This window comes from Terrapene carolina, unplaced genomic scaffold, assembly GCF_002925995.2.
Source record: "Terrapene carolina triunguis isolate 2854851 unplaced genomic scaffold, T_m_triunguis-2.0 Scaffold66, whole genome shotgun sequence".
NCBI classification, from domain to species: Eukaryota; Metazoa; Chordata; order Testudines; family Emydidae; genus Terrapene; species Terrapene triunguis.
The window spans coordinates 52,540,552-52,554,257 of record NW_020664417.1 but is presented as its reverse complement, the minus strand read 5'-3'; the positions used below and the strand labels follow the sequence as shown (position 1 = coordinate 52,554,257).

The following is a 13,706-nucleotide window of genomic DNA, read 5'->3' as shown; positions in this document are numbered from 1 at the left end:
AATATTTGGTAATTGTTATTGTAACTTGAGTGTGCATTCCTTAAAATAGTCTCTTATTCATAGATACGCTAGTTTTGTTATTTCTTGCTTTCCTCTGCAGAACGAGAACTTGTCTTAGAAGTAGAGAGAATGAGGTTAGAATATGGTATAGCTTTTGGAGACAAGTCACCTTCTCGACTAGATGCATTTGTGAAGACTTTAGAAGAAGACAGGGATTACTATAAAAGAGAGCTAGAATATCTTCAAAAGATGATAAAACGAAGAGCTAGTCCATGCCGTAGGTCTCCAGAAAAGGTAACTCCCCCTTTATCAACGAATGGTGGAAAAAGCAATGCAGATCTGTTGCTGGAAATATATTAGTTCCATTCAAGAAGTGATCAAATATAATCTAAATATTAACTGCAGAAAATTATTTACCCTAATTGTCTTTTTAAATTATATTCGCAACATGAATCATAAGTAACTGTGAACCATAATAATAATTTTCCCTCTGTTGATACTCACACCTTCTTGTCAACTGTTGAGAATAGGCCACTTCCACCTTGATTGAATTGGCCTTGTTAGCACTGACCCCCCACTTGGTAAGGCAACTGCCATCTTTTCATGTGCTGTAATATATATACTGCTTACTGTATTTTTCACTCCATGCATCTGATGAAGTAGGTTTTAGCCCACGAAAGCTTATGCCCAAATAAATTTGTTAGTCTCTAAGGTGCCACAAGGACTCCTGTTCTTTTTGGGGATACAGACTAACATGGCTGCTACTCTGAAACCTTCTTTTACTGTTGACATTTTTCAAGTCTTCCATTATTGCTCAATCTGTAGAAAAAGATTTCTATTTCAAATTTAAGAGGAAAGAAGCAAGAGAGATCTAAGGGTATGTCTATCTGGGTATCTAAGGTACCCTAACACGTAAGTATCTATACAACAATTAAAAATCCACAGCTGGCCTCTGCCAGATGATTTGGGCTTGGCCTAAAGGGCTGTCTAATTGTAGTGTAGACATTAGGACTTGGACTGCAGCCCGAGCCCGAACATCTACACCACTGTTAAACAGCCCTTTAACCTGAGCCTCTTAGCCTGAGTCAGTTGGCATGAGCCAGCTGCAGGTGTCTAATTGCTGTATAGACATACCCTACGTGTTTTGTCAGGTTTTGGAAAAACTGTTCCTTGTTTGTTATTTACAGTAAAGCATAGAAACCAAATCAGGATTGGGGCTTCATTTTGCTGACTTTTGCCTAGAAATATATATTTTACAGATGTTACTAATAATGTTCTGTATTAAGTACATATTTAGTATTTTCTGATTTACTTTGCAGAGTGAAGATGTGAGGTTGATCACAAGGGAAAGAGATGAACTACAATCTATGTTGGATAGATTTGAAAAACACATGATAGAAATTCAATCCAATGTCAAATTACTGACTGCAGAAAGAGACAAATTAAATGTCCTTTATGAACAGGTAAGAAATTAAGGGCGTGATCTAGTTGCCATTAAATTAATTGACTAACACTTTGTAGTATTGTTTATTAATTTAAAAAAAAAGCAGGGATTGAGGGACTTGGGGGCTCAGCGTGGTGGGATCCTGGGAGCTTAGACCAACCAAGATATAACAAGCTGTAACTACTGTAATAGGATTGCAAATTTAGAATTATTTGTTAATTAGGTAATTCCTGATTTTATTGCTTTGTAATAAATTGGTATCTTAACTTCAAAGAAATTCTTGTAGTGGCTACTATGTCTTCCTGAATTCAATTAGGATATTTGTTGTGCAGATCTAATTCCTTAGATACTACAGTGATGAGTGTTGTAGAAAATCTTAAATTAGGTAGATAGGAGTTAAAATTGTAATCTGCCTTATTAGTGTCACTAGTTAATATGTAAACTATGTAAGGCTATGTCTATACTTCTCTGTGGTTCGGACTACGGGGGTGTGAACAGCAGTGCACACCAAAGTGCTGCACTGTAACTCCCCTGTGTAGGCGTTGCGGGAGCAAACTAAAAGCTTCCTAATCTCGTTAACGTCGTAGTTCTCAAACAGGACTACGTTAACATGAATTAGGAACCTTTTAGTTTGTGCCAGCAGAGTCCACATGAGGGAATTAGAACACAGCACTTTTGGTGCGCACTGCTGTTCACACCCTTTATAGTCCAAACTGCAGGGCAGTGTAGACAAGCCTTAAGTCACCTAATATTTTAAATCCAGTTTTACAGCTTTACCTGTTTTATAGAATCGTAGGACTGGAAGGGACCCTGAGAGGTCATCTAGTCCAGTCCCCTGCACTCATGGCAGGACTAAGTATTATCTAGAGCATTCCTAGGTGTTTGTCTAACCTGCTCTTAAAAAATCTCCAATGATGGAAATTCCACAACCTCCCTAGGCAATTTATTCCAGTGCTTAACCACCCTGACAATTAGGAAGTTTTACCTAATGTCCAACCTAAACCGCCCTTGCTGCAATTTAAGCCCATTGTTTCTTGTCCTATCCTCCGAGGTTAAGAAGAACAATTCTTCTCCCTCCTCCTTGTAACAACCTTTTATGTACTTAAAAACTGTTCTCATGTCCCCTCTCAGTCTCCTCTTCTCCAAACAAACCCAATTTTTTCAACCTTCCCTCATCGGACATGTTTTCTAGACCTTTAATCATTTTTGTTGCTCTTCTCTGGACTTTCTCCAATTTGCCCACATCTTTCCTGAAATGTGGCACCCAGAACTGGACACAAAAATCCAGTTGAGGCCTAATCAGCGTGGAGTAGAGCAGAAGAATTACTTCTCATGTCTTCCTTACAACGCTCCTGCTAATACATCCCAGAATGATGTTTGCTTTTTTTGCAACAATGTTACACTGTTGACTCGTATTTATGCTATGGTACTCTATGGGTTAGCATACTCAAAAGAATGCTAATTTTAGAATCTTGTGCCCTCAAATATGTGACTTCTTAGGAAATTTTTCAAGCGACGTATATTTTAGAACACTTTCACATGATGTTTCTACAGTTACGTATAGTATATTGCAACTTCTAATTCACAACTCTTTTCCTTCTGAAAAGTAATTAATTAAGATTACATACTGTACTTGGAATTTGGAAATAGGTTAGGAAGATAAGGGAGAGATAGAATTCATGAGCAAGGTAGGGGAGGATAGAAGCTGGAGAGGAAGGAGGAGGAAGTAATGAATGAGAACAGAAGGGGGTTTGGACATAAGGAAGAAGTAAGTGTATTTTGAGAAAATCAAGAATTCTTTGCCTTTGTATGACTTAAGGAGCACTTTCTGGATGTCTAGGAAACAACTAGAAAGAAATGCAGCATATCTAGTGTAATCAGAATGCTAAAAATCAGTTTGTCATTTTTCTTAACATTATATACGATGTACTATTTTGAATGTATGGATACTACTAAGCAGTACTCTTTTAAAGTCTCAGGATGAATTAAATAGGTTAAGAAGAGAGGCAAAGCATACTTTAGTTTCTCAAAGTCACGTGGAAGAGGAAAGAGACATTGCATTAGCTGACTTCAGAAGAATGATGGCAGAAAAAGAAAGTCTGAGGGAGAAACTAAAGGTGAGCATGTGTTAATATAAATAATGCCTTTTATGTTAATCTGTGAATATCTACTCTTGTGAATTCTGAGAGGAACTTCTGATGTGTTGCTTATTTATGCAGTAATAATTATAACTAAGAGTCTACAACTTCAGTTTTCTTCTCCACTGAACACCACCACTGGACCACTTGTATAGTCTGTGCAGGATTAATGAGCTTTCTGGAAATTCAAAATTTTAAAACATTGCACTTGTAAAACGATCACCTTATACATCAAAGAATGCATTTGTCAGGAGAAACTATGGGTAGGATCAGTATGTATCTGCAATAAATATATGGATATAATGTTGCAATTACTCGTGCATGTTTCATTTTATTGGTGCAAAAAAAAGCATTAAACCTATGCTCAGTAATGTTGGGGGCTTTTTTGTTTTCTTTGTTAAGCCTCAAGTTATTTTTAAGCACTGGAAATGGAAATACAGCTATAAAAGCAGTGTTGCAGAAGGGACTCTGTAAATATTAGATATTAAAAACTGCTCCACAAATATGTAAATAAAGTATATCCTCTCTGGTATTTTATTTGCTAGTTTGTGGCTAGACATTAGAGCTAATTTAATCATTTAGTGTCTAGTGTTTAGATTCACTGAACGTTCTGAAGCTTTAGTTCATTATATTGTTTTGTTTACTTCAATATGGTATTCTTTCTGTGTTTTGCCTTGCAACCTGTCACTATGAACACCAAAAGTGAAATCTTGGCCCCATTGACGCCAATAAGAGTTTTACCATTGACTTAAATAGAACCAGATTTCACTTCTATGTGGAAACATTTCTAACTTGATATATTTAGAGCTAAGATTTTTTTTTTTTTTTGAGTTATTGTTCATATAGATTCCAATCTTGGTGCATGTCATATGTGCAAGATCAGATTCTTTAAAATGGCAGTGTCTGGGAAGTTTGCCTGTGCTTTGCATACCCTCCTGCTTCCCACAGCAGAAGAGACAAAGGATGGTATGGCTGCAACACGTGGTTCTTTCTTGTCACTTGTCGCTGCAAGACAGAATCCTATGGTATCCTTGTTCCTTGCTTAGCAAGAAACCAGTTAGTCTTCAAAGTTTTCAATTTTTGGTAGTTAAACTTTTTGCTAGGTTTTCTTTGCCTCTTGGCTTTTCATTTATCTCAGATAAAGAGCAATGACTGGTAGAGCCCCGCAGATATGCGGATATCTGCTTTATATCCGTGGACCATGTTTGTGAATTAATGCGGATACAAATTTTTGTATCCGCACAGGACCCTAAATACAGGATCTCAAATGCGGGGAAGTAGCTGTCTGTAGCTCATAGCCTATGAGGCTGCTTCCCCACCTTCCAGACCTATATTTCCTCTCTCCCTGTATATAGAGAAAGGGGAGGTGGATAGATCAAGACAGGTAGGAAAATCCCCCGTGCTCCTATCTGTAGTTTAAGCAGTCAAGCAATGTAGGAAACTTCTCCCAACTTCATTGCTGTATCAGGTCAGTTGGAGAGGGAGGCAGCTGCTTCTGCAAAGTAAGTCAGGCTGGCTTCCTGACTTACTTTGCAGAAGCAGCTGCCTCCCTCTCCAACTGACTGTTACGGCACAAATAAATCACTGGCTGGGCAACCGGAGAACGCCCTCTTCTGCGCCCCTAACCCTTGCACCCCCCTCCTGCACCCACCTGGGAAAACTGACCTGAGTCATAGAGTGCCTGCTGTTGTTGCTCCTCTTTCCCCGCCCCCTAGGGGGGTGCGGAGGATGATCTGCCAAGCCAATAGGTGCCAGGGCTGAAATAAGGCATTGGTTGGGCAGCCGGAGAGCACCTTTACCCCCCTGACCTGTAGTCATGGAGTGCCTGTTGTTGCTCTTCACTCTCCCCCAGCCCCCTTAGGAGGATAACCTGCCAAGCCCGGGCAATAATTAAGCACTGTAGCCCTCAGATAGTATTCTCTTTACATGATTCCACAGGGAGAACAGTGGCTGGTGCAAAGAAACTGGGATTGCTGAGCTCTAAGTGTGATGACTTTATAAATCACAAGCTAAATAGGCAGCAGAGATTTTTTTTAATTTTATAGTTCAGTTTGTTATTTTGAGCATTATTGACTTTAGACATTTACATTAAAAATAATAAAATAAAAGGCTATTTGTTCTGATGCCTGTTGTATAGTAAGACTGATGTTTAAAATAATAACAATAATAATAATAATAATAATAGTGTGCACATTTGTTAAGCCAGGTAGTTTTCTTCTACAATACACAGGCTCTTCCTGAGAGGCACTGTGACATAGCTTGCTGTTGCAGGTGCAGTGTGGATGCAAATATAGATAAAAGATGGAGTGTGGGTCGGATACAAGTTGATTCCTGCAGGTTGGATATGGATCCACATATTTGTATCTGCACCGGTCTCTAATGACAGGTGTATCTGATGGGGCTGTAGGCGGTCAGGCCTAGTGATTAAAACAACAGTTTATCCTACCAGTTAGAGCTGAGTCCAGTGGGGGCACAGTCCAGGAATGATCCAAGGGTCAGTACCAGAGGGACAGAAGCCAAATCCGAGAGCCGGTGGGTAAACTGGAGTTGTAGGCTAGAGGTGGAGCCAAGGATTGGTACTGGAGAGACAGAAGTTGAATGCCAGAGCCGTAGCTAAGGATTGATGTCAGAAGTTGGAGGGAAGGGAGGCTGGAACCAGAGTGGGTAGTAGGTGGAGCAGATTCGGAAACAAGTCTGGAGTAGGGCCTGGAAGAAGGCTGGAGCAGGACAAGTGCAGCTGTGGGCATAATACATGTTGAGGAACTGCAGATCTGCTGTGAGTGCCAGACTTATGAGCAGGGTAGCTAAACCAGCAGCCAGTCAGGTGCTCTGGCTACTCTGTCAGTTCCAAGGCAGTAAAGCTGGGCTCATTGGTTGCCTAGCAGTGAAGTTAGTCAGGGAGCAGGCCAGTAGTTGGTCTGGTCCCTGACAGCACCCCCTTCTTTCAGGGTCACTTCCCAGGAACCCTAGGGCTGTGTTTCTTGGATTAGGCAGGAAGGCACACATGAGGTCTGGGGTCTGGACATGTTCCACTGGTTCCTATGTCTGCTCCTCCAGGACTTATCCCTCCCAGTCAATCAGATATTGGAGTCTTCCCCAGACTCAGTGAGGGTCCAGAATCTGCTGGTCCACATGTTTCTGTTGGCCCTTCACAATTATTAAAGGAGGAGGAGGAGGAGTGTAGTGCGGGCAGAAATTCTTGATAAAGATTTCAAGAGGGAGATGTGGAAATGGGGAGGATCTGAAGGGATTCTGGCAGCTGTAATCGAAAGGTTACTGGGTTAAATTGTTCTGTGATCTTAAATGGCCACAAGTACTTGTGGTCCAGCTTCATGGATGGACGGGTGGATTGCAGGTTTTGTGCAGACAATCAAACCCTACCCCCTTCCGTGAGATTGGGGGTTGGCTGATGGTATCGGTTGGCTAATGGCTTGGTGCTTGTACACTGTCTTAGCCTCTTTTAACTGGTGCCTGAATTCTTGATGTACTTGGTTGATGTACACAGCGAGGTCAGCGATGGTTGGTACTGGTAAGGCAAGGGAATTTCAGGGTGCTGCCAAAGGTGGAACCCATAATTCAAGAAGTGGGGGTCTTCTGAGTTACAGTGTGTGTGTAGTTGTAGGTGAATTCAGGGTGGGGAACGAATGCCAACCAGTCATCCTGGTGGTAATATAGGAAACAGCCTAGGTACTGCTCTAGGACTTGATTGACTCTCTCTGCCTGACTATTGGTACTAAGGTAGTAAACAGTTGAGGGATGAAGTTCAATGGTCAGGAGGCACATAAATTCCCACCAAAATAAACTGTGACCCCTGGTCGGATACTATGCTTGAGGGCAACCAATGAAGGTGAAAGGTATCGTCTTCAAACAGACAGGCTATTTTGTGGGCAGTGGGGCGGCTGTGACACAGTATAAAATGTGCCATCTTTGTCAGGAGATGAATAACCACTAGAATCCTTGGGAGGGCGGATGTTCCATGATGAAGTCCGTCAACACGATGGCCCAAGGCTGGGGTGGAATGGAAAAGGGCTGAAGAGCAGTTTCACGTGGGATTTTGGTCTGGGCGCAGAGGTTACAGGACCAGATATAAGTTGCTGTTGAAGTGTGCAGGGCCAGCCACCAGAAACTCCTCGGCACTGAGGGCTTGGGTCTTGAATTGACCAAAGTGACCTGCCAGAAGAGGATCGTGACTAATTTGTAGAACTTGCAACCTGGGTGAACCATTGGGTATGTAGATGTGCCCCTTAAGATACAGAAAGGCAGTATGGGTGGTAGCATTGTCTAGGACTTCGTGGATCTGAATTGCGAAGGGATCGTTAGGCAGCCGGGAACGCATCGAGGGTAGCAGGTTATGGACAGTGGTACTCAAAATAAAATTTGACAGTTTGAGGATCATGGATGGAGCCTCTTGGTCAAGTTCACAGTACTCCCCCTTCTGGGATAATGCACCTTTCTTCGCATTCCTGGTTCTGTGACAGTAGGTCACCAAGAAGTCAAACCAAATACAGAAGAGGGACCAGTGGGCCTGTCACTGTTTTAGGTGCCAAGCCTTCTTCAGGAATTCCAGGTTCTTGTGGTCAGTGAGGACTTGGATTGAAAACCTGACATTCTCCAGGAGATGCCGTCATTCCTTGAAGGCTACTTTGATGGCAAGTAGCTCTTTATCAAGGATGTCATTGTTTTGCAGCACTGGTGTGAGCATGCGCAAGTAAAAGGCTAAAGGGTGAAGCAGACCATCAGAGGCTGCCATTTGAGAGAGGACTGTCCCAGTGCAAAGTTGGAGGCATCTGCTTCTACTGTAAATAGCTGGTACAGTTTCAGCGGTTCAGGTGCAGTGGAGGTCACTGAAGATAACCATCACAGCCTGAATGATCTGATTCACCTAGCCCAGGAGGGGGCTGGACTATTCCAACGGAGCGGGAGGTCCAGGCCAAGGCTTTCCGAGTAATGTTGAGACCTACTCAGGCCTGGTCTGTGAGGCGCATTGGGGGCGTAGCAAGAAGAGGAGCTGGCATTATTTAGGAAATCTCAAACCACAGTCACCATTAAACTTGTCCGGAAGTGGGACCTTTGGCTCTTGAGAGGCTGGAGCCAGGGTGAAACCTGGGCTTGTAGGGCTGTTTTCTACACCTGCAGGGTGAACACTTGTGTTTGCAAGGTCTGTACGGCCCATCCACCAATTCCACCAGTGAAAAATTGGACTGAGTGGGGTCTGTGTCGGTGAGGTGGGCCTTACCTATGTATTGGGCTGTTCAAACTGTAGCTGACTGGGTCTGGGCAGACAGGACTAATAGTTGAAATGAGAGTCCAGCCTATCAGTTAGAGCTTAGTCCAGGGGAGCAGAGTCCAGGAACAAGCTGAGGGTCAGAAGGACAGAAGCCGAATGGCAGAGCTGGAGGGGGAGCCGAGGATCAGTATCAAAGAGACAGAAGCTAAATGCCAGAGCCGGAAGGTAAACTAGACACATAAGCCAGAAGTAAAGCAGAGGCTCGAAGTCAGAAGCTGGAGGGGAACAGGAGCAGGTTTGGAAACAAGGCCGGAGCAGGATAGGAACTGGGAAGAAGCAGGGCCTGGAACCAGGCTGGACCAACGTCTGGAAGCAGAAGCAGGGTAAGCTCAGCTGCAGGCATGGTACATGTTGATACTCCTGGCATGCTGATGCACCCAGCTCTGATACAGTGCAAGGATTGGGCCTGCCCCAGAAACACCCCAGGGCCCTGCCCCTCGTTGCCAGATGCACCAGGTGTGGGCAGGCAGGCTCATCAAGGCAGGATCCAAGTGTTGAGGGGCTTGGCGTAGGAGCATGCAGGTATGGGTTGAGAGGGCAATCTGGGTGCGGGCAGCTCAGTGGGGGATCTGGATGCACAGGGGCTTGTTGGAAGGTTCTGGGTGCAATGGTAATGGGACTCTGCAGAGGGTCCAGGTGAAGGTGGTTTGGGCTTAGTGGGGGTAGGGGGTTCTGGATGTAGGGGGGGCTAGAGCTTGGAAGGGGGGTCTGGTTGTGGGGGGCTCAGTGGGGGGGTCCAGATGCTGGGGGAGTGGGGCTCAGTGGGGTGGGGATCCAGATGCAGGGGGCTTGTTGGTGTGGTCCAAGTGCAGGGGGGATGGGGCTCGTTGCGGGGTTCTGGGTGTGGCGGGGTGAGGCTTGGTGGGAGGGTCTGGGTATGAGGGGGTCTGGATGCACAGGGGTTGGGCGGATGGGGGAGCAGTGTACAGTGATTCCCTCACCCTTCAGCTGAGGAGCACCACCCTTCCCTTGAGCGCCTCCTCTCACCTCATTGGCTGGTGCACTGGGAGTTGGAGAAGAAGCACTGACAGGATCTATCAGGGTAACTGGAAGGTCATCTGGGTCACGTAGGGTATCACCTGTGTGTCCTCCACACTACTCATACCAACCATGGCATACTGATCCCTTGAAGAGTAAATCCATACTCAAAAAAATTGGCTCAAACTGTGGCTTTCAGAACCAGATCCTCCATACCAAAGAAACAACTCCCATCTGTTTCAGCTCAACCCCAAATGGTATAGGGAAAGGAGGAATACAGTGGCACAAGCACTTGCTTGAAATACTCCATCCCAGTCATTTCATCCTCCTTGCCAGACGAAGTGGTCAACCCTCTGTCATCTGCCTTGGTAGAAGAGCTGAAGGTCTTTTAGGACTTGCTCTGTCACGTGGCAGAGACATTGAACATCTCCCTGGCAGTCATCCAGGAGAAGCAGCACAAATTGTTGGATATCATACAACCCTTCTTGTCGGGACAACTCACCATGCCAAAGCCAGCAAAGTTCATCTGGCACACACCAGAACCTATTGTGAGTACATCAAAGGGGGCAGACAGAGGAGGTATTAGTTTGATGAAAAGGGATTCAAGTACTTTTACCAACATCCTCTCCAGGTATTGTTGTAGTTCAGGCAGTCCATGAGACAAGCAAGACCAGGCAAAGGTCTGATGTCTTTGGGAAGAAAGCTTACTCTTCACAAGCCTCCAAGTGAAAATAGTGAATTACCAGGTGCAACTTTCCAAATATGGCTTCATGCTATCGGACAAACTCTCTATAATTTTATGGACAAGCTCTTCATAGATCACCTGGATAAAATAAAAGGTCTTATGGTAGCTTCCAGCCCTGACAGCACGCTGAGCAGCAATTGACACAGTTGATACAGCTCTCAGATAAACAGCCACTGCTGTAGCTATGAGGTCTTTTTAGTTACAAGCATCAGGAATTCCACATGTAGTCCAGGTTACTATTGAGGACCTCCTGTATGGGGGCAATGAGCTCAACAACATCATGGACAACACCCTATATACCTTAATAGTCAAGGGATTCAGTGAGATTCCTGGGCCTATAAGTTCTGCCCCCTAAGAGGAAGTTTCCAAGACAATAGCTACAGCAATACAGGCAGAGGCAGCAGCCCCACTATTACTTGCAATAGTGATCCTTGCAGCCCCTGGGGAAGAGACAGCATTTCTGTGGCGGATGACCTTCTGCCTCCTCCTCAATTGTCCCACAATCCAGGGCTTCAAGAAAACATCAGTTTTGATATACAGGGCAAGAGTTGTGCCAGACCATCTATGGACCCTTCTTTTTTCATCCCTTCTTTGACACTCACCTGTCCTTTTCTGGCAGGGTTGGTCAGGGATAACCCCAGACCAGTGGGTCTCTAAGATCATCAAAAAACACCTTTCTCCCTATCTCTCTTCAGGACCCCTTCTCATGAGAATCTACTGAAGCAAGAGATAAGACTCCGTGGTACAAGTGGGAACAATGGAGGAGGTGTCTCAGGAGTTAAGGGGCAAGGGATTCTGTTTCCACTTACTTCCTATTCTCAAAGAGAACAGAGGGTGGAGACTCATCCTTGATCTTCATTGCTCCGTCTCTGAGCCCCATGGTCTGGTTTGTGGTTCTTGAACCTCCAAGATACCTACTTCCACATTTCTATGCATCCAGCTCACAGGAAGTATCAGTGGCTCCTGGTAGGAACCTAACATTATCAATACAGAGTTCTACCTTTCAGCCTCTCCACAGCACCACAAGTATTTACCAAGGTCCTAGCTGTGATGGTCACACATTTTAGATCACCAGGAATCCAGGTTTTTCCCTACCTGTATGACGGGCTGGTGCGAGGGAAATCCCCTTCAGCACATGATAGATTCACTTCAAAAGATACTCCACCCTGAGGCTCAGAGTCAACAGTTAAAAATGGACTCTGACCTCAACCCAGAGTTTATAGGGCACTAATAAATTAAAAGTCAGCATGAACATACCTCCCTCAAAAGAGGTTTCAGACTATGATAGACCTCATCAATCAACTCTGGTCCCACCCCAGCACTCAGGAGTGAGTTCCTGCCTCAGATTACTGAGGCACATGTCAGCGTGCATGTACGTCATCCAGCATGCCAGACTTTATCTGAGGGTGAATGAGATTTACATATCTGCCAAATAGACACAGGAAGGGTTAAGTGTTTGTAGTCCCTCTGGAAGTCTTTCTTCTTTAAACTGACAGACAGATCCAACCCATGTACGCAGCAGAAAGTCCTTTTCACAAAAACTACCAACAAAGATTCTTGTCTTGAATGCCTCTATTCTAGGGTGGGAAATTGTCACAACCTGCCCCTTCCTGGGCACACGCCTTGTTCAAAACCGGTGTTTCTGGATTACTAGTAATCCCTCTAAGCTTCCTCTCTGAACCCTTGCCTGTGAATATTGGGCAATTCTGGCTGCTTTGCCTAACTCTATTTCAAGGACCCCGCAGATCTCTTCAGACCCCCACTGATTTACTATGCCTGGGACTTCTGAGTTTGAAAAACCAGTATACTTTTATTTAACTAGAGTAAACATATCAGAAAAAGCAACTGCTTTCAGTATCCCTTCTACTTCTGACTTTCAGAAGGAAAGCCTAATTTTATGAGAGCCCAGTAGTGCTTCCCTTCCTGATCACAATATAGTTCTCTGACTCCCTCTATGATCCTGTCCCCCATCTTCTCAGGAGCTAACCAACAACCCTTCAAATTCAAAACTCCCAAAGTTCCAAACAAACAGACCAGGTGGTATTCCCATCCAAAAGTCCATGCCCTCTATACACCCAGCACCATATGTTATGTTGGTCTTCATCCAACAACATACCCCATCGTACAATTTCACTTAGCATCAGTTATCGTATAACAACATAATTTATATATCATATACTAGTTGAAGTGAACGTAATCCATTCTCAACAGGAGACCACATATATCTATAGAAGGTACAGGAGAGATGGTAGTCTCTTGAGATCACCCTCCTCTTAAACATTCTGGAACTCATGGCTGTTATGCTGGTGTTGCTTTCCTACCCCTAATTGAGTACCTGATGATTCATGTACTCACAGATGATACCACGGTGATGCACTGCATCAGCTGGCATGGGGGAGCTAGATCTCCCCTCACCTCCACCCCTTTATATTCATAGGTTATGTTTACCCTACAAAGTAGGGGTGTGATTTCTCCTGCTTGTGTACACATACTCACACTAGCTTGATAACAGCTATGTAGTTGCAGCACTACTGGTAGTGGCTGGAAAGGCATGGCTGAGTCATGCCGAGTACAAACCCACCCGAAACCAGTAGGTAAGTACTTGGAATGGCTCATCTATGCCTCCACTACTGCTACATGCTAGTGCGGCTACGCTGCTATATATACTCGTGCTAGCTTGATGAGAGCTAGTGCAGGTATGTGTTCACAAGCAGGGGACTCACACCCCTAGCTCATAGTGTAGACGTAGCGATAAATTTGAAGGCCAGAAGGGAGCATTGTGATCATTTAGGCTGACCTTCTGCATAACACAGGCCATAAAACTTTGCTGAACGAATACCTATTTGCACTAGAGCATATCTTTTAGAAAAACTTCCAGTCCTGATTTTAAAATTGCCATTGATAGAGAATCCACCACAACCCGGGGTTACATTATTCCAATGATTAATTACCCTCACTGTTAAAAATTTGCACCTTATCTCTAGTATGATTTTTTTCTAGCTTCAACTTCCAGCTGTTGGATCGTGTTATTCCTTTGTCTGCTAGACTGAAGAGTCCATTATCAAATATTTATTCCCCATGTAGGTACTTATAGACTGTGACCAAGTCTCTCTC

General features: G+C 44.2%; 1 protein-coding gene across 1 annotated transcript in view; it reads left to right on the top strand.

Annotated features, from left to right (window-relative positions):
• CEP135 (centrosomal protein 135) overlaps nt 1-13,706 on the top strand; it is a 101,728-nt gene that overhangs the window by 35,963 nt on the left and 52,059 nt on the right. Inside the window, exons 11-13 of the mRNA XM_026647928.2 lie at nt 101-294; nt 1,320-1,463; nt 3,418-3,561. Coding sequence (XP_026503713.1) covers nt 101-294; nt 1,320-1,463; nt 3,418-3,561 — 482 coding nt within the window. The remainder of the gene's footprint in view (nt 1-100; nt 295-1,319; nt 1,464-3,417; nt 3,562-13,706) is intronic.